General features: G+C 48.1%; 1 protein-coding gene across 3 annotated transcripts; it reads left to right on the top strand.

Moving 5' to 3' along the window:
- The first annotated feature begins 7,137 nt into the window (after window positions 1-7,137).
- On the top strand, window positions 7,138-9,217 carry LOC147737460 (uncharacterized). 3 transcript variants are annotated; one of them, XM_086930865.1, is made up of 3 exons: window positions 7,189-7,526; window positions 7,779-8,306; window positions 8,979-9,217. In XM_086930865.1, exons 1-3 carry the CDS (start codon window positions 7,189-7,191, stop codon window positions 9,031-9,033), a joined length of 921 nt encoding a protein of 306 aa, XP_086786991.1. In that variant the 3' UTR covers window positions 9,034-9,217. The 3 variants fall into 3 exon arrangements, with proteins under 3 accessions (XP_086786910.1, XP_086786832.1, XP_086786991.1); XM_086930784.1 differs by having other exon boundaries at window positions 7,138-7,737; window positions 7,804-9,217; XM_086930706.1 differs by having other exon boundaries at window positions 7,138-9,217.
- Window positions 9,218-26,701: the final 17,484 nt, after the last annotated feature.

Here is a 26,701-nt window from a genome sequence, read left to right as displayed (position 1 = left end):
TTAGACAACATGGCTTTATCCCTAAGCGTGGCACTACAAATCATGTTAGTAGAGTTATTGCATTATTAGATAACGCCAACGCTACTGGGGACCCGCTGAGCCTTATTTTGTTAGATGCCGAGAAGGCGTTTGACCGAGTGTCTTGGTGTTTTTTATGGGAAGTAATGCGGCAGCGGGGTTTTGGGCAGCAATATATAGTAGCAATACAAACGCTATACTGCCAACCTGTCGCTAAGATCTGTACCCTGGGCCTCGAGTCAAAAGCAGTGGTAATAAATTGGGGTACTAGACAGGGCTACCCCTGCTCCCCATTATTATTTGCCCTGTATATAGAGCCTTTTTTGAAAATGCTTGACCATAGCCCACAAATACAGCCTGTTATTGTTCAGCAGCAACAATATCGGGTTCTGGCTTACGCAGACGATGTTGCGGTGCTTTCCGTTAAACCTGCAGCAGCAATACAGGCAGTAGAACATCTCGCTGCAGAATATGGGTCTGTCTCGGGATATAAATCAAACACCGCCAAAACGCAAATCTTGTGCCATAATGTTAGAGGTTTTAATGACCCACGGGTCTCACAGGAAGTAACATATCTAGGAGTGCTATTAAGGACGTCGGCACCAGCATTAGTTGGCGCTAATTAGGGGAAGCGGGTGTAGACAGCTTGATCGGTGTGGATGCTTGCATCTGTCATTAGTTGGCAGGTGCAATATGCTGACAATGATGATTCTGCCAAAAATACTGGATTTTTTTAGATGTGTTCCACTTGAAGTCTCACGCACTCATTTGACACAATTACAGTCATTATGTATGAACTTTATATGGGCACGAGGGAAGGCCCGCAGAGCTGCACGGTTTATGGTGTTACCTAGAGCGGTTGGGGTGTGGTCTGTACCGGACTTTACACTCTACTACTATGCATGCATGCTCCAACATATGAATATACTCTTTACTGGAATAGGGCCAAGTGTGGCTGCTGAATCTCCTGCTATATATCATATGTTGCTGGGGTCAGATGCAAAAAACTGTTTGTTCATTCACCTAGACTGGAGCTATTAATAGCGCACAAGATTCAAGACTGTATTAGCAGCTTGGAAGGTTTGGAAAGCTATTAAGAAAATGTTCATGATAGAGAAAGTCTCCTGGTATACCCCATTAACTGTTGTTACTTGCTTTCCGAGTGTATTTTGGGATAGGACAGTGCAGAACTGGCAGAGTAAGGGTATAAAAATAGTGGGGGTTTGTATACGGAAGGGGGTCTGAAATCGTTTAATCAGATCATGGAACAATACCATATACCCGGGCAGATTTTTTAAAATATTTACAAATTAGGAACTATCTCCTCACTGCCCGGTGGAATATTCAGACTAATTCTCTTATTGAAGCTAGCCGAAAAGCAGTAAGAATAGGGGGGTTATATAGTTGTATGTTAGAAACAAGATCCAATGATTTGGAAGAACATAATCGTAAGTGGGAAAGCAGGTTAGGATGTTCTGATATTAGTTTGGAGACCTCCATTGAATTAGCTAGTCGATTATTTATGACTGCTAACCTGTCTGCCCAACATTATAAAACTATTTTTTATTTATATATGACACCTCATAAGATTGCCAAATGGGGTGGTGGACAGGAGGGGAAATGCTTTTGCTGTGATAACCCTGATGTAGATGTGATGCATATCTTCTGTACGTGTCCACTATTAAAAGAATTATTAGAGCATGTTGATAAATTTCTAACTGCTATTTTGGAAACACCTATTGATTTGTCGCCTACGCAGCTTTTGTTGGGTGTAGAGATGGGGGTAAATGCTGATAGTGTACCAAGGAATGCTATATATTTGAATTTTTTAGCAACAGCAGTATTAAGGCTATGTATAGCTTCAAGCTGATAACAAAGGGATCCCCCATAGTTTGAGGCTTGGAGGGCTAGGTTCTAGGCTAAATTTAATTTAGAGTATAGTTTGTATGCATTAAAAGGTAGGCGTAAGCGAAAGCTGGGCGTACAAATTTGGGGTCCTGTTTTATCTTATTTGGATTTTTGAATGGCAATTTTTTTTTGTTGTGTTTAATTCTATGTACTAAAGTTGGGCATACCAGAAGAAGTCGATCTGCTATGGAACTGTCCGAGTTAAATGTATATGCTTAAATGTGGTGTGATGGTTAAGACGCATGTACTCACTATACTTTAATTTGTTTGTACTCTTGTGAGTTGAATACTCATGTATTGCTAATAAAAAACAAAAAAAAAAAAAATAAACATAGGTGTGTCAGCAGGACGCCACTCCACTGACCATGATGCAAAGATCTTATCAGGCTATTGATCCTTACAACAGGGTGCATTGCCACCACCGCTCAAGCTGTTAAACCCATGATAGTCCTCTGGCTTAAATAAGGGAACACTTGGTGTGACCCTCCAGGTCACAGGACTGGTCCAAGACCGCTCATAGTCCCTTGTTAGAAGTTGCACAGTGCTGGAGTGGCAGAAAAATCTCATGTTATTGTGTTTTTTTAAACTTTGTGGTATATTTACCCCAGCAACATGCAGTCACAAGTTTGATGCCATGGACAGGGGAGTTGCCACGAGGAACAGATTCGTCTGCCTGTCAAACCACATGCCATTCACTATTACATATTGTCTTCTGCTTTTATTTACCACTTGTTTTAAGCAGGTGGTAGATAAATGCATGTGGTTGGTTGGGCGATGGGTGAAGCAGGGGAGGGGAGGGTAAAGAACTGTCTAACAAAGGGAAGAATTGTGTGTTTCTCCCAGTTTGTATAAAAACAGCATAAGTCTTGGCTGCTTCTGCTGCACCCAGAGTCTTGTGCGTCTTTTCAGTCTTATTTTCCTGTCTGGAAAAAAATGGTGTCCTGTTTTTCTACACCTGATACATCCAGGTGCAGAAAAACCTAACAACTGATAATCAGGTGGAATAAAATGAGCATATGAAAGTACTCCTTAATTTCATTGCCCTTGATTCATACTCTGGACATAGTTGAGGGATATGTGTAGGCATAGTCCTCGCAGCACACAATAGATTTATGTGCGGCAGAGACCAGAACTCAAAAGTCAGGATACCAGATACAAGTAGGTGGTAACTCAGGGCAGGGGAAACGCCTGTTGTCCATGGAGGGGAAATTCCCGTCCCAGAAATCTACATTAAAAATTAATTAATAGTGTCCTTTTTTAAATATCTGTTTGGTGCCAGTGCATATGACTTTAATTTCTGCCTTTGGGATTCAATGTTACAAGTCCATAGGGTGGACTTGTAACATCAAGCGGGCCAAGGCGACTTTTATACAAACGTCCCTGCTGCAGGTGCCTAATAAATCTCAAGCCCTGTTCAAAATTGTCAAGGACTTGTCTCATCCGGTTTGTGCGGCTAATTCGGTCCGGGCGTCACAGGCTCTGTGCGACTCGTTGGCTCTTGCCTTCGAGGAGAAGACCGCTAAGATCCTGGAGGGCTTAACACATCCCGTATCTGCGGAGGCCAGCCTGGGAATGGCCGCTGACCTGTCTAGTCGATCTTGTATTAGTGTTGCCGACCGGGGGCTGGGAGCTCTGGCTAGCTCACCCAGCCAACCACAGCCGATCGGGGTGGGAGCTCCGGAGGAGCAGCCCAGTCGACCCCAGACGTGCATTGTTGCCTCTGATCTGGGAGCTCCGGGCAGCTCACCCAGTCGACCCCAGCCGATCGGTGTGGGAGCTCCGGTGGAGCAGCCCAGACGACCCCAGACGTGCACTGCTGCCTCTGATTTGGGAGCTCCGGGCACCTCACCCAGTCGACCCCAGCCGATCGGTGTGGGAGCTCCGGTGGAGCAGCCCAGTCGACCCCAGACGTGCACTGCTGCCTCTGATCTGGGAGCTCCGGGCAGCTCACCCAGTCGACCCCAGCCGATCGGTGTGGGAGCTCCGGTGGAGCAGCCCAGTCGACCCCAGACGGCTACCGCTACCCTTGGGCCGGGAGCCTCGACCATTTTACCCAGGCTATCCCGGCTGAATTTCCCCCCCCCCCCTTCCTTTGAAGAATTTTGTAAGATTGCTCATTCGGTGTCATCGGGGTCTCCGCTTGATCCGCTGCCCCCCAAGTTTTGAAAGGCCTTTCATGCAGAACTTCTTCAGCCTCTGTTTTCGATCTGCCTCCAATCCTTGGAATCGGCGTCGGTGCCAGAAAGCTGGAAGTTAGCAGTGGTGTCGCCTCTGCTAAAAAAGCCAACTTTGGATCCGGCCTGTTTCTCCAACTACAGGCCGATCTCCTTGCTTCCTTTTCCGATCAAGATCCTGGAAAAGTGGGTAACTCGCTCTCTCTCTGGCTTCCTGGAGAACATCGGGTGGTTCGACGAGGCCCAGTTTGGCTTCCGCCCTGGACATGGGACGTAGACCGCGCTGGTGACCGTATTGGACAATCTGCGTTCGCGTGTCGACAGTGGTCGGGCAGCCTTTTTGGTGCTGCTCGACATGTCGGCCGCGTTCGATACGGTCTGCCATCGGACCCTGGTCCGGAGGCTGGAGGAGTGCAGGGTCACCGAGGGGGCTAGAGACTGGCTGATTTCATATCTTGGTGGTAGGCAACAGTTGGTCTCACTTCCGCCTTTCAGCTCTGAGCCAAGGAAAATAGGTCAGGGGGTTCCACAGGGCTCGGCCATCAGCCCGATACTGTTCAACCTGTACCTCCGCCCTTTAGTCCAGCTAATAAAATCTTTCGGTGTCTCGGCATTTAATTATGCCGACGACACCCAGCTGGTCTTCTCCTTGGAAGGGAATAATGCGGTCTCGCTGGGCACCTTCCATCGCTGTATGGCAGCCACAGCGGACTGGCTACGAGCTAACTCTCTGCAATTCAACAGCTCGAAGACGGAGGTGCTCCACTGTTCTACTGATCGTATTCAGCGGGCACTGCCCGAGAACTTCTGGCCCAGTACCTTTTCCGAACCAGTGCTGGCATCGGAGTCAGCACGCAACCTGGGGGTAATGTTTGGCCCTAATTTACAACTTGACATACACGTCAACAAAAACACTGGAACGTGTATGATGCTGCTACGCATTTTACGCAGAGTCCTGCCTTTTCTCCCTGTTCATGCCAGGCCGGAAGTAGTCCGTGGGACCATATTAAGTCGGCTCGACTACTGCAACGGACTTCTTTTGGGGGCCCCAAAAAATTTGATAGGGAAGCTTCAGCGGGTGCAGAACATGGCAGCTAAGCTGGCCCCTTCCCGGCCCAGGTCTAGCTCTTCCACTCTTGCGCTACGAGATCTGCATTGGCTCCCGGTAGATCTACGGGTTCAGTTTAAACCGGCATGCTTGGTGTTTAGAGCTGTACACCTTTTGGGCCCTATCCCTCTGCAAAATATGTTTGCATGGTACTCGGCCCCACGGCTTTTGCGGTCTTCGTCGGCTCACCTCCTGGTGGTGCCAAGGTTTCAAAGAGTGAGGATGGGTGGTCGCTCTTTTAGCGTGGCTGCAGCTAAATTATGGAACTCCCTCCCACTCTCTCTAAGGAGTCACAAGGACTATCTTCCGTTCAGGAAGGCCTTAAAAACGCACTTATTCCCTAAATAATGGTTGCGCGACTACTTCAGTCAAAGTGCACGGTTCTCTGATCAAAGCGCCAGGATGTCCTTTGGGTGACAGGCTTGCGCTCTACAAATATATTAAATAAATAAATAAATAAATAGGGTGCATGTATCCTTTGTGAGCTTAATAAAATGTTGAAAATTCTATAAATCCTCACTCCTACATCCAAGTACTCTCAGGCTACAATTCTACACTCTGCTCTGTATGAAAACCAGCTCAACATTTTCAAAATTCTGCAACTCTGCATTGATTTGGCTTGTAAATTATATTTTGGGAAATTTTCATGTATTAACTATTTAATTTTAATACTATAGGTGATTGAAATTACTGACGAAGAAAGCAAGATTTAGCACCAGGCAACTGAAGTCTGTGCCTTAAGAAGGATTATTTTGAAAAACTGAAGGACATCCAGCATTCTATGTTTAAACAATTTCCAAAATCTAAGTGTGTCGAGGAAGTGGGAGCTGAGGAAAGTACTATACTGTAAGTGAAGTCTCTAATTTAGCATTTCATTAACCCAGAGCAAAGCCATATCTGTGTACAGAATAACCTTCATCTAAAACATCATGTAATTCTAGAGAGGAAGCACACACTGCATAAAAAGAAAGTTATAACAAAAGGTTTCTTCTGCAGACCATCAAAGAAAAGACGCTGAGAGAAGACTCTGAAGCTGACACGTTAACAACCGAAAGATTGGAAAATCACCTTTGTTCAACAACTGTTTTTAACCAGTTACACAAGTTTGAGACTATCTGACTCTGGGTAGAAAACCACGACCCACTCTGCTCACTCTTGCGAAAACCTTAAAAATTCACCACTTTATTGTGTTCATAACCATCTCATATTGTTTATTTTTTATTGTGTACTGTTCTGTAATTCTATGTAAATCGCCTCAACAGTATCTGCTGTGAATGAGTGATATGTAAAACTGTTAAAGGTAAAACTCGATTAGATGAGCAACGTTGCACTATAGGTAATGTAAATAAATCCTCGTCTTCAGAACTACAAACCTAACCTTACACCAAACATAGAAAGGGTAAAAGGAACTGATGTTCTGAGACTCGTGATCCACAATAGTACTGTGCACGTTCTAACGCCCTCAGTTACTGCCATTACGTCAGTGCAAAAAGGTACTTATCAGTTTAATTAATAAATATCAGACTAACACCTTATCACTGCATTGCTAAGAACCTATACAAATAGATTTGAGAAAATCTTCAGTCACAAAATAAGTTGCTGCCGGATAGGCTATAACCTAAAGACTATTATCTGCTAGAAATATTTCGACAGGTGTTACAGGGCTGCTTCCAGACATAGTTTGCTCAATTCAAGTGTTAAAAAGATTACACACAATTTCTTTTAGAGATAAATGCTGAACATTATCTAAACAAGCCTAACTCTAAAATCGGGTTCACTCTTACTGTGGCATATAAGCAAGAGAAAACTAAACGTAGAGATATTAACTCTAGGAATACACCTTATAAAAACACGGACTGTGAGAACAAATTCAGTGTTCAAAACCGCCTCAATCAAGGCAGAATAACCTAAGTCGGGGGAAAAAGTTACATGTGCCAAAAAAGATACAGCCATAAATCTTATCTCACAGAATTTGACACAATGCACACTGGGGGAAACCACTCTCAGTGCAAAGTATGCCAAAAAAGTTTCAGGCGTAAATCTTATCTCACTGTGCATATGAGAATCCACACTGGAGAAAAACCTTATCAGTGCTCTGAATGCCAGAAAAGGTTTAGTGTCAAAGCGAGTCTATATCTACATGCATTAACCCACTCTGGGGAAAAACCTTACCAGTGCGCCGAATGCCCGAAAAGTTTTGCCCGTAAATCGAAACTCGCTGAACATATGAGAATCCACTCTGGAGAAAAACCTTATCAGTGCGCTGAATGCCAGAAATGTTTCAGTGACAGAAGAGGACTTACTATACATACAAGGACCCACACTGGGGAAAAACCTTACCAGTGCTCTGAATGCCAGAAATGTTTCAGTGATAAAAGAAGACTTACTGAACATACAAGGACCCACACTGGGGAAAAACCTTACCAGTGCTCTGAATGCCAGGAAAGGTTTTGTAACAAACATAGCCTTTCTCAACATGCAATAACCCATTCTGTGGAACAACCTTATCAGTGCTCTGAATGCCCGAAAGTTTTCAGTGTAAAACGTATTCTCACACAGCATACAAAGATCCACACTGGGGCAAAACGTTATCAGTGCTCTGAATGCCACAAATGTTTCAGTGAAAAAAAGAGTCTCACTCGTCATATAAGAACACACACTGGGGAAAAACCTTATCAGTGCTCCGAATGCCAGAAATGTTTCAGTGTAAAAAGCAGTCTCACTCATCATATAAGAACCCACACTGGGGAGAAACCTTATCAGTGCTCTGAATGCCAGGAAAGGTTTTGTAACAAACGACGTCTTTCTCAACATGCAATAACCCATTCTGTGGAACAACCTTATCAATGCTCTGAATGCCAGAAATGTTTCAGTGTAAAAAGTAGACTCACACGGCACATACAAATCCACACTGGGGAAAAACCTTATCAGTGCTCTGAATGCCAGAAATGTTTCAGTGTACAAAGTAGACTCACACGGCACATAAGAATCCACACTGGGGAAAAACCTTATCAGTGCTCTGAATGCCAGAAATGTTTCAGTTTAAAAAGTAGACTCACACAGCATACAAAGATCCACACTGGGGAAAAACCTTATCAGTGCTCTGAATGCCAGAAATGTTTCACTGACAAAAGAACTCTTTCTCAACATACAATAACCCACACTGGGGAAAAACCTTATCCATGCTCTGAATGTCAGAAATGTTTCAGAGACAAACTCAGTCTCACTCAGCATATAAGAACCCACACTGGGGAAAAACCTTATCAGTGCTCTAAATGCCCAAAAGATTTCAAACTTAAATCACTTCTAACTGCACATGTGAGAGTCCACACTGGCGAAAAACCTTATCAGTGCTCTGAATGCCCAAAAGATTTCACACTTAAATCACTTCTAACTGGGCATGTGAGATTCCACACTGGGGAAAAACCTTATCAGTGCACTGAATGTGACAAATGTTTCAGGGTAAAAAGCAATCTCACTCAGCATATAAGAACCCACACTGGGGAAAAACCTTATCAGTGCTCTGAATGCCAAAAATGTTTTGGGCAAAAAAACAGTCTCATTAATCATATAAGAACCCACACTGGGGAAAAACCATATCAGTGCTCTGAATGCCAAAAATATTTCTGCCAAAAAAACAGTCTCATTAGTCATATAAGAACCCACACTGGGGAAAAACCATATAGGTGCTCGAATGCCAGATATGTTTCAGTAAAAAAGGCAGTCTCACTTACCATATAAGAACCCACACTGGGGAAATACCTTATCAGTGCTCCAAATGCCAAAAATGTTTCAGCCTTAAATGTAATCTCACTAAACATATGAGAATCCATACTGGAGAAGAAAATTATCAGTGCTCTAATTGTCAGAAAAGATTCAGAGGTAGAGATAATTTCAAGCGCCATAAGAAAACACACCATCAAAATATTTTAGTGCCAGAAAAGCATCAGTTTTAAACACAATCTCCCTCTACATGAGCAGACGCACACAGGGGAAAAACATTACCAATGCTGTGAATGCCAGAAATTCCTATCTGATAGGCACAGCCTCACTAATCATAAGCGATTCTCCATACTGATGAAAAACTTTGAGTGTTCTGAACGCCAGAAGAGCTGCAGAGAAAAACGCTATCTCACCATGAGAAACTCCACACTGGAGAAAATCCTTATGCCAAAAAAGCTAGTATCTGAAAGACAGAATCTGAAAGAAACATGTTAGTGTTAGATTCCTTACCTTAGAATTACCCCCAGGCGTCAGACTGGATACGGAAAGTTTTTCGTCAACAGTACCCCTGCGCGTCGGTAGGCGTCGTCTGCGGCTCCGTGTCCGTCGTCGGTGTCGTGATCGCCGGAATGATGTCGCTGGAGTACTTAGACGCCGCCCTCGTGCGCTGACGTCAGTTCTTCTTTTTTCCGCGCCAGCTAGCGCAGATCCGGGAAGAGCACGTACCTTTAGTCATTTTTTACTAACTTTTTGGACATATTTGTCTATCTTTGTCGAGTCGACTCGACTCCTGGTGCCAGTAGGGATGCCCGGTTTCAAGCTGTGTGACGCCTATCACCGACTGATGTCTGTTACCGACCCCCTCCGCCGGTGTTCCTACTGTTTGGGGGCGACCACGATGACAAGTCGTGCTCCGACTGCCGGGCCTTGACGTCGAAGGCTAGGCGGGAGCGTTCCCGTAAGCTCCTCGAGCTCCGGCAGTCGACTCTGTGCCGCTTGAGGTCCCAGTCGGGGAGGAAGTCGAGGAACTGGTCGCGGAGCCGCAGTCATCACCGATCATCCGGATCCAAGTCCTCGCACTCGGGTAAGCCGAGGCATGTCAAAAAGAAGCAGTGAGGACTCCCCTCGCCACTCACGCGGCTCAGGAGTCGCATCCTGTCCCACACCCTCTGGTCCCTGGACTGAATGCGACTCCGGGCGATATTAGAGACTTCCTCGTAGCCAAGAGGACTCTCTTCCCGTCGTCGACACCTGCCGGCGTGGCTTCGGGCCCGCGGGTCCGACTGGGAGTCCTAACTTGCTGGCGGCTTCGGCCCCGGTGCCGTCAGCAACTTCGGTCTCGGCGTGCAGGACCCCGTGGGATCCAGGCCTGGATCCCGGTCGACGCCAGTTGACCTTATGACTCCTCCGCTGGTGCTGACCCCGGCGCCATCCTCGGACAACACCGTCTCTGGTTTTAGCCCCAGTCCCGGTTCGGCGTCGGAGCAGTGCCGTCCCCGATGTCGATGGGTGAGCCCTTCACCTATGACCCGGCTCTGTCATTTATGCAAGTGTGGCTCACTGGTTAGAGGAGGCAGACCCTGAAGCAGAGGTCAGACCCGGGACCAGGGTTCAATTCCCGACGCGGCAGGGTCTTGAGCCCAAATGTCCACGGACTCGACAATTCTCGCTTCGGTGCCTACTCGAATCACGGGTTCACACTCTGCAACTCTGGGCAATAGCTTGCTTAATCTCCACTACGGCCTCCCAGCGGCGGGAGGCCTGGCTTTCACCTTGGGGATGCCCAGTAGGGATAATCTCACAGGGAAAAGCCAGGACGGGTTCCCAAAGCAAGCGCCTTGAGACCTATCGGTGATAAGGCGCTATATAAGAACCTTTGACATTTGACATGCCTGTTAATCAGGACACAGATCAAGGGGAGGACTGGGAGGGGTCTGAGGACCCTCTGGCACAGCAGTGCCAGTTAAGTCAGGACTAGGATGATGAGCTGGGCGATGCCAGTGGTCTAGCCACTTCGCCTGACACTGGTTTTCTCTCTCCTCCCTCCGTGACTACGGAGGAGGGGGCTACTTATGCTGTGGTGTTGCGCAGGGCGGCCAAGGCCCTAGCCCTTGAGCTCCCTGTAGCAGCGTGAGGACTAACTTCCTCACCGAGGTGCTTCAACCGCCAGTCGTATATATATGGGGGGGTTTACCCAAAAATAGTCACTGGGACCTGGGTTGAATGAGTACTGAGAGAAAGGGGTCCCAGTGTGGAAGCAACAATGATTTTACCATTTCACACAAAAAAAATTCAAAAACAACAAATGAATCCACATTGTTTTAATTCACAATGAGGATGGGTATAACGAATATACAAAGTATCGTAGGTTGTACAGTGCCCAAGGGGTGGGGGGGAGTGATTGAGTGAGGATGGTGTGGTACGGGAGTTGTGACAGTAAAATCAACCTGAGTAACAAAATTACATTTGTATGTTAATTCAAATACAAAAATAGGACCAATGGTTCAATGCAGCAGTATATACATGTCATACTCCAGAAGTGCAATTAATGTCAAATTAGGTATGGAGTTGACAAATATCGGGACAGTTGTCGACGTTTCGACCCTCAATGTAAGGCAGGGATTAGTGCAGCCCTTGCAGCAGGGTCTTCATCAGGACATGGAACTGGGCGGGCAACCTAATGAATATATATAAGTTCTATTAATAGTTCAGGCCCCAGTCCCTTTCTTTAATTATCAAAACTACGGCTACCAGCAACATCATTATAACCCTATTTTAGGACAACGCCAAGCACCATGGCGTCCATCCCGTGGCAGAGGCAACAACTGGCGAGGTGGCCAGCAACGCGGCCAACAGAATACGAACAATTGGGACGGAGGACGAGGCCAGGCCCCGAAGCAAGTGCACTTTCAACCGGAACAGCATGGGGAGAGGGTAACACGCAACAAAACCTACCGATGGTAGACACTCCTGAGATCCTGAGCCCCGTTATCAACATATCTCAACACAACTTGAACGAGGATGAAATCAAAGTTCTAAACAAAGGGTTATCATATGTACCGACCCACAGACCTGATAACTTTACAATACGAACTGAACTCTTCAAGTTCTTTCGAAAAATACGGCTGAAATATTTTTTTCACAATTCTGATGCACGGTCCAACCCTTCATTGACAGGATTACGAACACCATCTACCTTTGTACCGCACGCCAGTGCCATGTCACACAAAATACTGGCCTATGAGACCGTTGTTTGGAGAGATGTGCAACAAATTCTGGATACAAAATCATTCACAAAGTACAACATCTGTAAAACTGAAAAGTTGGCCCTGCAATCACTCGCCCGCAACAACGATGTGGTGATTAAGCCAGCGGATAAAGGCGGCGCAATTGTGATCCAAGACATGTCCGACTACGAGTCCGAGATCTTGCGCCAATTAAACGATGGGACCAGTTACCAACTACTAAGATTGGATCCATCAAAAGCCACCGCCATCGAAATTCAGCAGCTGACGCAAGCTGGCCTGGACCAGGGTTTTCTGTCTGAACACGAATTTTTATATCTTAATCAAAAACATCCACGACTGGCAACCATTTATACTATACCCAAAATACACAAAAGCATGGACCACCCCCCGGGACGCCCCATAGTCTCTGGCTGTGGGTCCATACTGGAACCACTTGGGAAGTATATCGATTTCTTCATTAAACCTCTCGCAGAGTCTCCTCAATCATACCTGCGTGACACCATGCACACTATAAACATTGTCGAGAATCGATCCTTCGACCTACAGTGTCAAGTACTAGCTACATGCGATGTGGTATCGCTCTACACCTGCATCCCACAACAGGAAGCTTTAGCTGTGATAACCAGGTGTCTAAACCAACGACCTGCTCCAGTGCAAGTTCCAACAGAGTTCATTGTAGCTCTTCTGACGATTGCAATGACAAAAAACCTTTTAATATTTAAAAATCAATTCTATCTTCAGATCTCTGGCGTAGCGATGGGGGCTCCCTTCGCCCCAGACGTGGCAATTCTATACATGGCGGCATTTGAAGATGATACTGTACTAAACAACTCCAATCCATTCAGAGACCAACTCAGTCTCTGGATGCGATATATTGACGACATACTGTTAATCTGGAGTGGCGACACTGAGGTATTATCATCGTTCTTCATATGGTTGAATCAACAATCACCCCATCTCAAATTCACAAGCCAATTGGACAACAAAACTATCAATTTTCTGGACATTACCATCTACGAGGAGTCTGGAACCTTATTCACTACACTCTATCGCAAACCTGCTGAGAGGAATTCACTGTTACAATATACCAGCCATCATCCTCGCGCACTCCGTGACAACTTGCCATTCGGACAGTTCCTCCGTATCCGGAGGAACTGTTCCAACAAAGATCACTATTTCAAGGAATCTGAGGACCTTGCGAACCGTCTTCAAGAACGGGGCTATCCTAGACGACTAGTCAAGAAGTCAAGGAAACGTGCCTGGTTTTATCTAAGAGATGAACTACTCACTCCAAAAGACAGGACAGAGGAACAAAATAACAGGATTGTGTGTGTGACAACGTTTTCGACTAAAAGCAATCAAATCAAACGCATTGTAAACCAACATTGGCAATTGATATCCGACAATGTCAATCAAATGGCTACACCATTACATGCTTTCAAAAAAGCCAAAAGTGTGAAGGATTATGTAGTTGGGTCCTTTCTACCAAGTCCTGATGACCCCACCATTACCTCATTATGGAATCTTCCTCCAGTTGTTGGCCACTTCAGGTGTGGCCACTGCAAGGCCTGTGACACCACCATACCAACAAAGGAATTCGTACATCTCCAACACAGAATCAAACTCAAATTCCACAGCAATTGCAATACATCTAACATCATCTATGCAATAGTATGTCCATGCAAATTGATTTATATTGGCCAAACCCAACAAAAGGCTAAAGTAAGAATTCTCCAACATATGAGCAGGATCAGATGTATGGTCCAAGGCGCCCCACTTGTAGACCATTTCAAACTCGCGGCACACCCCCCAGATAGTCTCCGGTGGGTGGTACTAGAAAAGGCAGTTTTGGGACCACGAGGTGGTAACATTGCTAGTATTCTAAATGTACGCGAAGTAAAGTGGATGCTTCTTTTTAATTCTATCCATAATGGACTCAACGAACAGGATAGCTCTTTTTCCCAGTTAGCAATATTACCCTAATATGTTCCTATGTAACTGACTACCCTGGGGTGGTAGCATAATCCTGAACTGATCTGACTCAGAACTGGCCTATACCCTCATGTGAGAGGTACGCCAAAAATAGCTAAAATCGTTTAGAATTAGTTAGATCCTTAAAGATGCTCCTCTTTGATTGGTTGTTACACACTGCAATGGCTTCACCAATGTGTCTGGGGAATTCTATATCTAATCCTTTTTGCAACTATTGTCTGTGGTTTTTCTATGTCTGATTAATCATCATTTCATCATGTCAATGACCTTTTCGGCTATTATAGAGCACTTCAAACGAACTCCATTAATTGCCGCTAAAGTATTATAATCGTACTAAACGCGCAGTCTTTTTTCAATGTCTATTCATGACCCATAGTCACGTGACACCGTTCCCTAGGTTACTAACCTAACCAGGAAGCTCGTCTTGCGATTGCAGACGCAGAAAACGAGCGGGAGTACATGCCCGATTAAGTCGGCGTTCGGTGAGTTCCATCCGCCCTGCCACTCCGGCTTTTGAGATCGTGATCTCCGATGAGATCCTCCATTCACGATAATTTTTTTACTTATTGCCTCACAGATACCACGGAGGGATCCCCTTCAGACCACCTCTGGACTTATTGCCGAGCTACCGCATTAGGTAAGCGCCCTTTTCTCCACATGTCTCTGGTGTCGAGTCACTCCCACGGGACGGTGCTCGGTGAGCCTCATCCGCCCTGCCACTGCAGTCTTTGAGATCGTGATCCCCGATGAGATCCTCTATTCACGATCATTTTTTAACTTATTGCTTCACAGATACTACGGAGTGATCCCCTTAAGACCACCTCTGGACTTTTTGCCGAGCTACCGCATTATGTAGGTAAGCGCATGTTTCTCCACTCGTCTCTGGTGCCGAGTCACTCCAACAGGACGTTGCTCTGTAAAGTCTAACTCAATGTCTTGTTCCAGATACGGCCAAATCCACCGCCCGCGGGCCGGTCTCGACCTCCACCGCTCTCTCAATTTCACAAAGTGAGTACACAACGCTTGTGTATATGATGACCGGTAATCCATTTTGAGCCTCTGAAAAGAATAACAGTATGTTTATTCTGCTGCTTTCAGAACCTTCGGTTCCCACAATTCTAATTTAATTTGTCTCCCACCCTTAGTAATGAATATGACCCACGGCGATGAAAGCCCCTCACAGGAAGAGCAATAATCATAACGGTATGCTCTTTGTTGATGTGTGCTTTTTGTTACAACTCACAATTAAGTTGTGTCCCACGATTATTTTGAACTATTAATAGAACTTATATATATTCATTAGGTTGCCCGCCCAGTTCCATGTCCTGATGAAGACCCTGCTGCAAGGGCTGCACTAATCCCTGCGTTACATTGAGGGTCGAAACGTCGACAACTGTCCCGATATTTGTCAACTCCATACCTAATTTGACATTATTTGCACTTCTGGAGTATTACATGTATATACTGCTGCATTGAACCATTGGTCCTATTTTTGTATTTGAATTAACATACAAATGTAATTTTGTTACTCAGGTTGATTTTACTGTCACAACTCCCGTACCACACCATCCTCACTCAATCACTTCCTCCTTCCCCCCTTGAGCACTGTACAACCTACGATACTTTGTATATTCGTTATACCCATCCTCATTGTGAATTAAAACAATGTGGATTCATTTGTTGTTTTTGATTTTTTTTTTGTTTGAAATGGTAAAATCATTGTTGCTTCCACACTGGGACCCCTTTTTCTCAGTACTCAACCCCCAGTAAATGTAAATGTAAATTGATACTTGTATAGAGCACTACTCACCCGCAAGGGTCTCAAGGCGCTTGTACGAATACCGCTGTGGAACCCATCCTGGCTTTCCCTATGAGGTGTCCACTCCTGGGCTCCCCCAAGGTGGAGGCCAGGCATCCTTAGCGTTGTGGGGGCCGTTGTGGAGATTAAGCAAGCTATTGCCCAGAGTTGCAGAGTGGGACTCCATGATTGGAATAGGCACCGAGACGCCGAGGCGGGGAATTGAACCCTGGTCCCGGACTAGACCTCTGCATCAGGGTCTGCCGCTCTAACCATTGAGCCACACTTCTCTGAGCCAGTCAGCTCTACGAAGCCTCTGCTGCCGTTTATTGAGGCCCTCACTGACTTTCTGATGGGCACTTGGTCCAAGCCCTCCACAGTTCTCCCTGTGGATCAGTACGTGGACCGACGCCAACGGACCCAAACCTAGCCGCCGCCAACTTCACCCTATGGTTATCCAACACCGCCGACACCTTAGCACCACTGAAAAAACGTCAAAGCAAACCTGGCAGCAAGAAAGCCTCATGGTTCAACGATGATCTCAAGAAGTCCAAGAAACTCTGCCGCTCCCTTGAAAAGGCCTGGAAAAAAGACCCAACCACCAGCACCAAGGACGCCTTCAAAAGCGCCACCCGCACTCACCACCAACTGATCCGAAAAGCCAAGAAAACAGCATTCAAGGATCGACTTGACAACAACGCCCACAACAGCAAGGAACTTTTCAACATCGTCAAGGAATTTTCCAATCCCTCGGCCAACTCCAACGACATCACCCCCTCTCAAACCCTCTGCGACTCCCTAGCCTCTTTTTTCCACAACAAGATTGCAGACATCCACAACAGCTTCGACAACCAACCCGGAAACCAACCCACCCTACCATCTGCTGACCATCTTCCCCCCGTGAACACCCTTAACGCCTGGAATCCAATCTCCACTGAGGACACAATCCGCCTGATGAATTCCATCCACTCAGGATCCCCCACAGACCCATGCCCTCACCACATCTTCAACAAAGCAGACTCCGTCATAGCACCGCACCTCCAAGACGTCATCAACTGCTCCTTCAACTCCGCTACCTTCCCAGAAGACTGGAAACACGCTGAACTCACCGCCCTTCTGAAAAAACCAACAGCGGACCCCACAGAACTCAAAAATTACCGCCCCATCTCGCTTCTTCCATTCCCGGCCAAAGTCATCGAGAAAGCCGTCAACAACCAGCTCGCCGCCTTCCTCGAAGCCAACAAATCCCTCGACCCCTCACAATCTGGCTTCCGAACAAAACACAGCACTGAGACCGCCCTCATCGCAGCAACAGACGACATTCGAACTCTACTGGACAATGGAGACACAGTCGCCCTCATCCTCCTCGACCTCTCTGCAGCATTCGATACAGTCTGCCACAGCACCCTTCTACAGCGCCTCAGAAACATCGGAATACAAGGAAAAGCACTTGAATGGATCACCTCCTTCCTCTCCGGAAGAACACAGAGAGTCCGCCTCCCACCATTCAAGTCCGAGGCCACCGAAGTCATCTGTGGCGTACCACAAGGATCCTCACTCAGTCCCACCCTCTTCAACGTATACATGAGCCCCCTCGCGGCCATCGCACGCCAACACAACCTCAACATCATCTCCTACGCGGACGACACCCAACTGATCCTATCACTCACCAAAGACCCCAACACCGCCAAAACTAACCTACACGAAGGAATGAAAGAAGTGGCCGAATGGATGAAACTAAGCCGTCTGAAACTGAACTCAGACAAAACAGAAGTCCTCATCTTAGGTACATCCCCCTCTGCTTGGGACGACTCCTGGTGGCCGGAAGCCCTCGGAAAAGCACCCATCCCGACAGACCACGCACGGAACCTTGGCGTCATCCTGGATTCTTCACTCTCAATGAACAGACAAGCCAGCGCCGTATCCTCTTCCTGCTTCAACATTCTTCGCATGCTCAGAAAAACATTTCGCTGGATCCCCTCCGAAACAAGGAAAACAGTCACCCACGCTCTGGTCACGAGCCGACTGGACTACGGAAACACCCTCTACGCAGGTACCACCGCTAAACTCCTGAAGAAACTCCAACGAATCCAAAACGCCTCAGCCAGGCTCATACTAGACATCCCACGCAACAAACACATCTCTGGTCACCTGAAAGACCTCCACTGGCTACCCGTCAATAAGAGGATCACTTTCCGACTGCTTACCCACGCACACAAATCACTCTACGACATCGGGCCAGATTGCCTCAACTCTCGTCTGTCCTTCTACACCCCCTCCCGCCAACTACGTTCTTCCAGCCAAGCCCTCGCCACTGTACCTCGCATCAACAAGACCACCATGGGAGGCAGATCCTTTTCATACCTGGCTGCTAAAACATGGAACTCACTCCCCGCTTACCTTCGCCTCACCCAGAACCACCTAGCGTTCAGAAAGCAGCTTAAAACGTGGATATTTGACAAATAATCCTCCTCCCCTTCCTAAGCGCCTTGAAACCCTCTGGGTATGTAGTGCGCTATACAAATTTTATGACTTGACTTGACTTGAACGCCCGGCTCCGGGCGACCCCTGCTTTCTGTCCACCCACTCCACCCCCGAGAGTCTGGTTATCCAGGCCTCCACGTCCCAGACCGCATTCCCGACCGCTCTGCCATATCAGGAATCCAAAAGGCTAGATCAGTTTGGCAAGAAACTGTTCTTCTCGGTCAGCCTAGGATTGCGGTCCATTAACACTTCATGCCTTTTGGGCTGTTACACGCTCTCTCTGTGGGATACGGTGGTGGACGTGCTACCCCAGTGTCCGGCGGAGGCCCAGACACAGCTCGCCCAGGCTGTCGCTGGTGGCCGAGACGCAGCACGGTATTCCATCCGATGTGGACTTGACACCACGGACTCGCTGGGCAGAGCAAATTCAACGACTGTGGCGATTACTCGTCACGCCTGGCTGAGGTTCGCCAGTTTTTCAGGGGATGTCCAGAACACACTCATGGACATGCCCTTTGATGGCCGTCTCCTCTTTGGCGACAAAGCAGATAGCGAGCTTGAGCGCTTTAAGGACTTCAGGGCTATGGCCAAGTTCTTGGGCCTGTCGGGTCAGCGCCAGTAAACTTCTGCTTTTCGTCTCTTTCGTGGCCACGGAAGGGGCACCCCCACACGTTAGTACAGCCTCAACGCGGTCGCGGACGTGCTGCCCGCCGTGGTGGAGCAGGGGGTCAGAGAGCCAGTCAGTCCACATCAGCTCCCGCAGCTTCTGCCTTAAAGCCTTCCTAGTCTGAGCTTTCAGGCTCATTCCACGCCAGTCGGAGGCAGGGTTTGCCATAACGTACTCCACTGGCGTTCCATCACTTCGGACAGGTGGGTGCTGCAAATCATCCGAAGGGGCTACTCCCTCCCCTTTGAGGCGACCCCTCCAGCCATGCCACCACAGTACCATGTCGGGGGATCACTTGCAACTTCTGCGAGAGGAAGTTACGGCCCTCTTGGCCAAGGGGGCCATCAAGCGCGTTCCTGGTCCAGAAGTAGGACATGGTTGTTATTCCCACTACTTTCTGGTTCCAAAGAAGGGCAAAGGGGGCCTGTGCTCTATCTTGGACCTCAGGAGCGTCAACGCTTCATTCGTGGCATGTGGTTGCAGCTCATCTGCGCAGATTATGGGTTCCAGTCTTCCCCTATCTTGACCACTGGTTGTTGAAGGCGGGCTCGCCCCAGACAGTCATCTTCCACCTCCAGAGTAAGGCCGGCCTCCTGCACTCGCTGGGGTTCTCCATCAACGTGCCGAAGTCACACCTGAGTCCCTCTCAGAAGATCCTCTTCATCGGAGCGGTTCTACACTCGGCGCAGTTTTGGGTGTATCCCCCCGAGCAGCGGGTTTGGGATATTCAGGCTCTGTTTCCAATCTTTCAGCCTTTATCCAGAGTTTCGGTCAGAATGACCCTGCGGCTCCTGGGGCTGATGGCCTCCTGCATCCTGCTGGTACATCACGCCAGGTGGCGGATGCGGGCTCTCCAGTGGGACCTGAAGTTCCAGTGGGCACAGCATCAGGGCAACCTGACTAACCACGTTCTGATCTTGAAGGGCACTGCGAGACAGCTGCAGTGGTGGCTCATGGACCGCGATTGGGCCAGTGGCAGATCCCTCTCCCTTCCCCAACCGGAGCACACAGTGGTGATGGGTGCATCCCTCCTGGGATGGGGTGGCCACATGGGACAGGCGGAGATCCGATGCCTCTGGTCTCCGGCTCCATATCAACCTTTTGGAGCTGCGGGCGATCCGACTTGCACTGAAGGCATTCCTTCCCTCTGTCTGGAGAAGTGTAGTGCAGGTGTTCACGGACAACACCACCGCCATGTGGTACTGCAACAAACAAGGCGGGTGGGGTTGTGGACCCTATGTCAGGAGGCTCTGCGCCTCTGTACATGGCTGGAATATCAGGGCATCACCCTGGTGGTTCAACACCTGGCAGGTTCGCCGAACACCAGGGCGGACGAACTCAGCCGCCGGTGCATGATAGATCACGAATGGTGTCTGTACTCGGACGTGGCACGAGGTCTCTTTCAGCAGTGGAGAGAGCCTTGGTTAGATCTATTCGCCACCGAAGAGAATGCGCAATGTCTTCAGTTCTGCGCGTAGGAATTTGCAAGGTGGCACTCGCTCGGCGACGCTTTTTGTCGCGAGTGGAGTTGCGGTCTGTTGTACGCCTTTCTACCTATCCCACTTCTGCCCAGAGTGCTGAAGAAGATCAGGCGCGACCGGGCCCAAGTCATCCTTGTGGCTCCGGATTGGGCACAAAGATACTGGTATCTCGAGCTACTCAGAATGTGAATCGATTCCCAGATTCGACTGCCTCTTCAGGAGGACCTTCTGTCGCAGCAGCAGGGAACGTCCACCACCCGAACCTGTCCAGCCTCCACCTTCATGCGTGGAGATTGAGCAGCGACAGTTGAGGCCATTTGACTTGCCTCCTGAAGTCTGTGATGCTGTTCTGCCAGACAGGCTTCCCCCCACAAAAACGGTATATGCCTGCAGGTGGAACACATTTGTGGCATGATGCACAGCAAAGGCTGTGGATAATCTCTCTGCCCCTCTTTCAGAGGTTTTCCTCTTTCTTCTTTCTGTCGCCCAGCAGGGCTCTGTCCTGGGCACTATCAAGGGCTATCTTTCAGCCATTTCAGCCTCCTAGTAGCTTCCTGGTCAGCCTTCTATTTTCAAGTTCCTTGTTGTCAATAGATTCTTGAAAGGCATCACGCACATGTTTCCTCCTGTTCCTTTCGTGATGCCTCAGTGGGACTTGAATCTGGTTATTACCCTTTTGATGTGCGCTCCCTTTGAGCCACTTCATAATTGCCCTCTCCGTCTTCTGACCCTAAAAACTGCTTTCCTGGTTGCCATCACCTCGGCCAGAAGAGTAAGTGAGCTCCAGGCTCTTAGCCTGCTTTCCTCTCTGTCCATCCGCACAAAGTTGTTCTGAGGACTCGCCCTTCATTTCTACCCAAGGTGGTTACTGCCTTTGCTCAAGCCTGAGATTGTGCGAGTTATGTATCATTGGTGAACTGTAGCTGCTCTCACATGTGTGGTCTTTCTATCACACCAAACAGACCGGTTCCCTTCCTGTAGTTAGTAAGGTTACTGCCTTTCACATCGGACAGACCATTACCATGCCCACCATCTTTCCGCCTCCACATCCCTCGAAAGAGGAAGAGAGGCTCCACTGTCTGGACCTAAAACGTGCACTCTCCTTTTACCTGAACCGCGCACAACAGTTCCAGGTGGACGACCAAGTCTTTGTTGGCTAGGTGGGAGCTAAGAAGGGACAGGCAGTGCACAAGCGGACCATCTCTCGTGGGTCGTTTTGTGCATCAAGATCTGTTATTCCTTGGCTAAAAAGGAACCTCTTGTGGGGCTGCGCTCCCATTCCACTCAGGCTACAGCGGCTACTACTGCTTTGAGACGGGGAGTCCCTTGCAGGACATTTGTCAGGCAGCTAAGCGCCAGGATGCCCTCTGGGTGACAGGTTTGCGCTCTATAAGTATACCTACATTACGTGGGCCTCGCTGCACACGTTTGCCAAGCATTACTGCCTGGAGAGCCAAGGCCGGAGAGACTTCTTCTTTGGCCGTTCTGTTCTCCAGGACTTCCTGGTGTGATTTTGGTTCGCAGACCCACCACCGGGGTTGGTATTGCTGGGGTATCTATTCTAAGGTAAGGAATCTAACACTAACGTGTTTCTTTCAGATGCACAATTTACTTACCATCGGTAACGTTATATCTGTAAGAAACATTAGTTAGTGTTAGATTCCTTACCACCCCACCCATCCTCCCCGTTTCTGCAAACCGATATCTAGGGTTCAGGAATTTCCCTGTCAGGGCCCTAGTTTCATGGTACCAGTGTCTGTTCCTTGCATGGCTCTGCGTTCCTGGCGCGGACATAATGTACAGAACTGACGTCAGCGAGGGTGGCGTCTAAGTACTCCAGTGACGTCATTTCGGTGATCACGATGACGGACGCGGAGCCGCAGACGACGCCTACCAACACGCAGGGGTACTGCTCACGAAAGTCAAATTCCACCAAGCAGTTCCAGCGCCTGTTCGTCGTACCAAACAACTGCAGCCAATGAATCCTGGGCTCGCTGTCAAACAAGTTCTAACGTGACTCCTGATGAGACCATCGCCATTGACTGTCTTGTCTGTGAGAAGCTGCTCCAGCCCTCCTGTGATGGTGGGCCGGAAGACCTTCACCGCCAAGTGAAATGCTCGCAACTCCAACAGCTTGATTTGGAGTTGGGTATCTGCCGCTGACGAGGGTTCCCTAATCTCTGTCTCCCATAGGGCCTTCCCATCCCATTCCAGAAGAGATACATGCGTCCCTGTGCCAGAAGTAGGTCGTGGTTGCTATTCCCACTACTTCTTGGTACCCAAGAAGGACGAAGGCCTGCGTATTATCTTAGACCTCAGGGACATCAACCGGTTTCTCCGGAAGGAGAAGTTCAAGATTTTAACCTTGGCTCAGGTCTTGTCTGCCCTCGACCCTGGAGATTTGATGGTAGCGTTGGACTTGCAGGACGCTTACTTTCACATCCGCGTCTTGCCTGCCCACTGGCGCTACCTACGGTTCATGGTAGGCCACAAGCTTTTTCAGTTTACCACGCTCCCCTTTGGCCTTACCAGCGCCCCTGGGGTGTTCACGAAAGTGATGGCGGTGGTTGCAGCTCATGTGCGCAGATCAGGGGTTACAGTCTTCCCCTATCTTCATGACTGGCTGTTGAAGGCAGGCTCGCCCAGGCTGTCGTCTCCCACCTCCAGACTACAGCGGACTTCCTGCATTTGCTGGGGTTCACAGTTAACGTGCGGAAGTCGCACCTGATTCCCTCCCATAAGTCCTTTGAATCAGAGCGGTTCTGGCACAGCGCAGTTTTGGGTCTATCCTCCGGAGCAGCGAGTCCAGGATATTCAGACTATGATACCAAAGTTTCAGCATCCATCCCGGTTTTCTGTGAGAATGACCTTGAGGCTGCTGGACCTCATGGCCTCCTGCATCCTGCTGGTGGATCATGCCAGATGGCATATACGGGCTCTGCAGTGGGACCTGAAGTTCCAGTGGGCGCAGCACCAGGGGAATCTTTCCGATGACGTTCAGATTTCGGAGGGGACTGCAAGTCAGTTGCAGTGATGGCTCACGAACCAGGATTGGGTCAACGCAGATCCCTCTCCCTTCCTCAACCTGAGTTCACAGTAGTGACGTATGCTTCACTCCTGGGATGGTGCGGCAATATGGGAGAGGCGGAGATCAGAGACCTCTGGTCTCCGGCGGAGTCCAGGCACCACATCAACCTTCTGGAGGTCTGGGCGATTCATCTTGCACTGAAGGCATTCCTTCCTTCTGTTAAAGTAAGAGTTGTGCAGGTGTTCATGTACAACACCACCGCCATGTGGTACTGCAACAAACAGGACAGGGTGGGGTTGTGGACCCTATGTCAAGAGGCTCTTCGCCTTTGGACATGGCTGGAACATCAGGCCATATCTCTGGTGGTTCAACAACTAGCAGGTTCACTGAATGCCAGGATGGACAAACTCAGTGCCTCATGGATCACAAATGGCATCTTCACTCGAAGGTGGTGCAAGGTCTCTTTCAGCAGTGGGGAGAGCCTTGGTTAGATCTATTCGCCACTGAAGAGAGCACGCAATGTCAGCAGTTCTGTGTGTTAGAGTTTCCAAGGCGGATCTCGATCGGCTACCCTTTCCGCCGCGAGTGGAGTTGTGCCTGTACCACTTCTGCCAAGATTGCTGAAGAAGATCAAACGCGACAGGTCCCAAGTCATTCTTGTGGCTCCTGACTGGTCACGAAGAGTCTGGTACCCCGAGCTCTTGAGCATGGCCATCAATCCTATTGTTATCAGATTTCTGAAGTGCCTTACTCCTCTCTTTCCTCCTTCTCCTTTCGTAATTCCCCAGTGGGACTTGAATCTTTTCCTCACTTATCTTATGTGTGCTCCCTTTGAGCCCCTACATAATCGTCCACTTTGCCTCATTGGAAGACTGCTTTTTTGCTTGCCATCACCTCTGCTCGCAGGGTGAGTGATCTTCAGGCTCATCTTCCAGACCTCCCTTTCTTGCTGTCCATCCGGACAAAGTAGTCCTCCATATAAGCCCTCTTTTCTGCCCAAAGTGATTGCCTCTTTCCACATAGGTCTCACCATCGCTTTGCCTACCTTCTTCCCGCCTCTGCACCCGTCCAAAGAGGAGGGAAGATTCCACTGTCTGGACCCAAAACGTGCGCTGTCTATCTACCTTGACCGCACTAATGACTTCCGGGTGGACGATCAACTCTTTACGGATTATGTGGGCACCAAGAAAGGTCGGCAGTGCACAAAGATACCATCTCTCGATGGGTCGTCCTATGCATTAAGATCTGTTATTCTTTGGCTAAAATGGAACCTCCAGTAGGACTGCGCACCCACTCTACCAGACCAACGGCAGCCACTACTGCTTTGGGACGTGGAGTTCCGCTGGTTGACATCTGTCACACAGCCACGTGGGCGTCCCTGCACAAATTTACTGTGCATTACTGCCTGGACAGCCAAGTCCGGAGAGATGGCTTTTTCAGCCATTCTGTTCTCCAGGACTTCTTGGTGTGATCTTAGTTTGCAGACCCTCCTACGGGGTTGGAATTGCTGGGGTATCTATTCTAGGGTAAGTTATCTATAACTTATAGTCTCTTTCAGATTAACTAGTTACTTACCTTCGGTAATGATGTATCTGTAAGAGACATATATTAGTTATAGATGCCTTACCGCCCCACCCGCCCTCCCCATTCTGCACACTGACTTATAGGGATAGGGATTCCCTTGCAGGTCCCTAGTTTTGTGTACCAATGGCCAGTGTCTTGCATGGGTCTGCGCTTCTGGCATTGAACGTTGTGTCAACACTGTGGTCAGCGCTCAGGAGTGGTGTCTAAGTAGACACCGCGGCGTCATCCCGGCAACCACAACGCCGATGACGGATGCGGAGTCGACCGATGCCACCTACCGACACGCAGGGGTACTGCTAAGAAAAAATTTCTTCGGATCCAGTCTGACGCCTGGGGGTAATTGTAAGATAAGGAATCTATAACTAATATATGTCTCTTACACATGCATCGTTACCGAAGTTAAGTAACTTGTTCGTTTTTTGCCTGCCAGGTATGGTGCATCAATTGAGGGCAGATAATGAACAACATTAAGATATAAAGAAAACTGGGTGGGTGCCAGGGCACCGCCTTGGCAAACACCTCAATTGATAGGAAATCGTTCAGTCACCTGGCCCTGGGTTCTCCAGCCAACCTGGGCATAATCGTGGATATCTTCTACCTGAAGCCTGTCTGAAAGGAAGATACTTTGGCCATAGCAGCAGTCCATTCCTCAATCTTGCTCAAGACCAATTGGGCAGAAATTTTCTTTGCACAGTTGATCAAGCTGATCAGCCTGTAATTGGCTGGATGGAATCTATCCCCCTTCTTATATAACGGGATGACGTCCGTTCCCTTCCAAGAGTCTGGTACTTGGGCACCACTGATAATGGCATTAGTTAAGAAAAGGTTATACTAATACAATTAATCTCTTTGTAGACAAAGGATATATGCTGCAATGCTGTCTAATCCTGGAGCTCTACCTCTGGTTATTGCATCCAGAGCTGCGGATGTCAGCCAGGTCAAGGAAAGGGCCAGGTGCAGCTATAAAGTAGTCTGTTTACACAGTCCTCAGCACAGTGTTCGGCTCATTAAATGGAGTTACTGAATAAAGATTGTAGAAATGATCTTCCCAGGTCTGGGGAGAAATTTTATTTTGCAGAGGTGAAGCAGAGACTTTGAGAAGTTGGCCTGATATATGATAAGGGCTCCCGGTTTTATGGTATTTATTTTTTTGCCATTTCCGTATGTATTTATCCATATTTATTTTTGGGACATTATTTCTGTATTTATCCACATTTATTTTTGCCACAAGCAAAATACAACGGTACAGCTAGTATTTTTCCACATTTATTTAAAGTGACACTGCACTCTAACTACACAGGGAGAGCATTGAGTAACACCAATATAGTAACAAGCATATGATCATCCTTCAGTGTTAGCAAGTTTTTAGTTTTTTTTAGTTTTTGTGGCATATATATTTGTATTAAAAAATAAAAAAAATCTGTTGCACCAGTTTGCCAGAGTTAGACCTATTGACTTTGCCAGTGCTTGTTTTCCTTCAACGTTATA

This window comes from Lissotriton vulgaris, chromosome 1_1 (assembly GCF_964263255.1).
Source record: "Lissotriton vulgaris chromosome 1_1, aLisVul1.2, whole genome shotgun sequence".
Lineage (NCBI taxonomy): Eukaryota > Metazoa > Chordata > Amphibia > Caudata > Salamandridae > Lissotriton > Lissotriton vulgaris.
The sequence above is the reverse complement of the archived record's forward strand: the minus strand, read 5'-3'. Positions and strand labels throughout refer to the sequence as shown.

Bases quoted from the DNA above. Each gene is read 5' to 3' on its own strand.
- LOC147737460 (XM_086930706.1), top strand. From the start codon at position 7,138: ATGTGCCAAAAAAGATACAGCCATAAATCTTATCTCACAGAATTTGAC.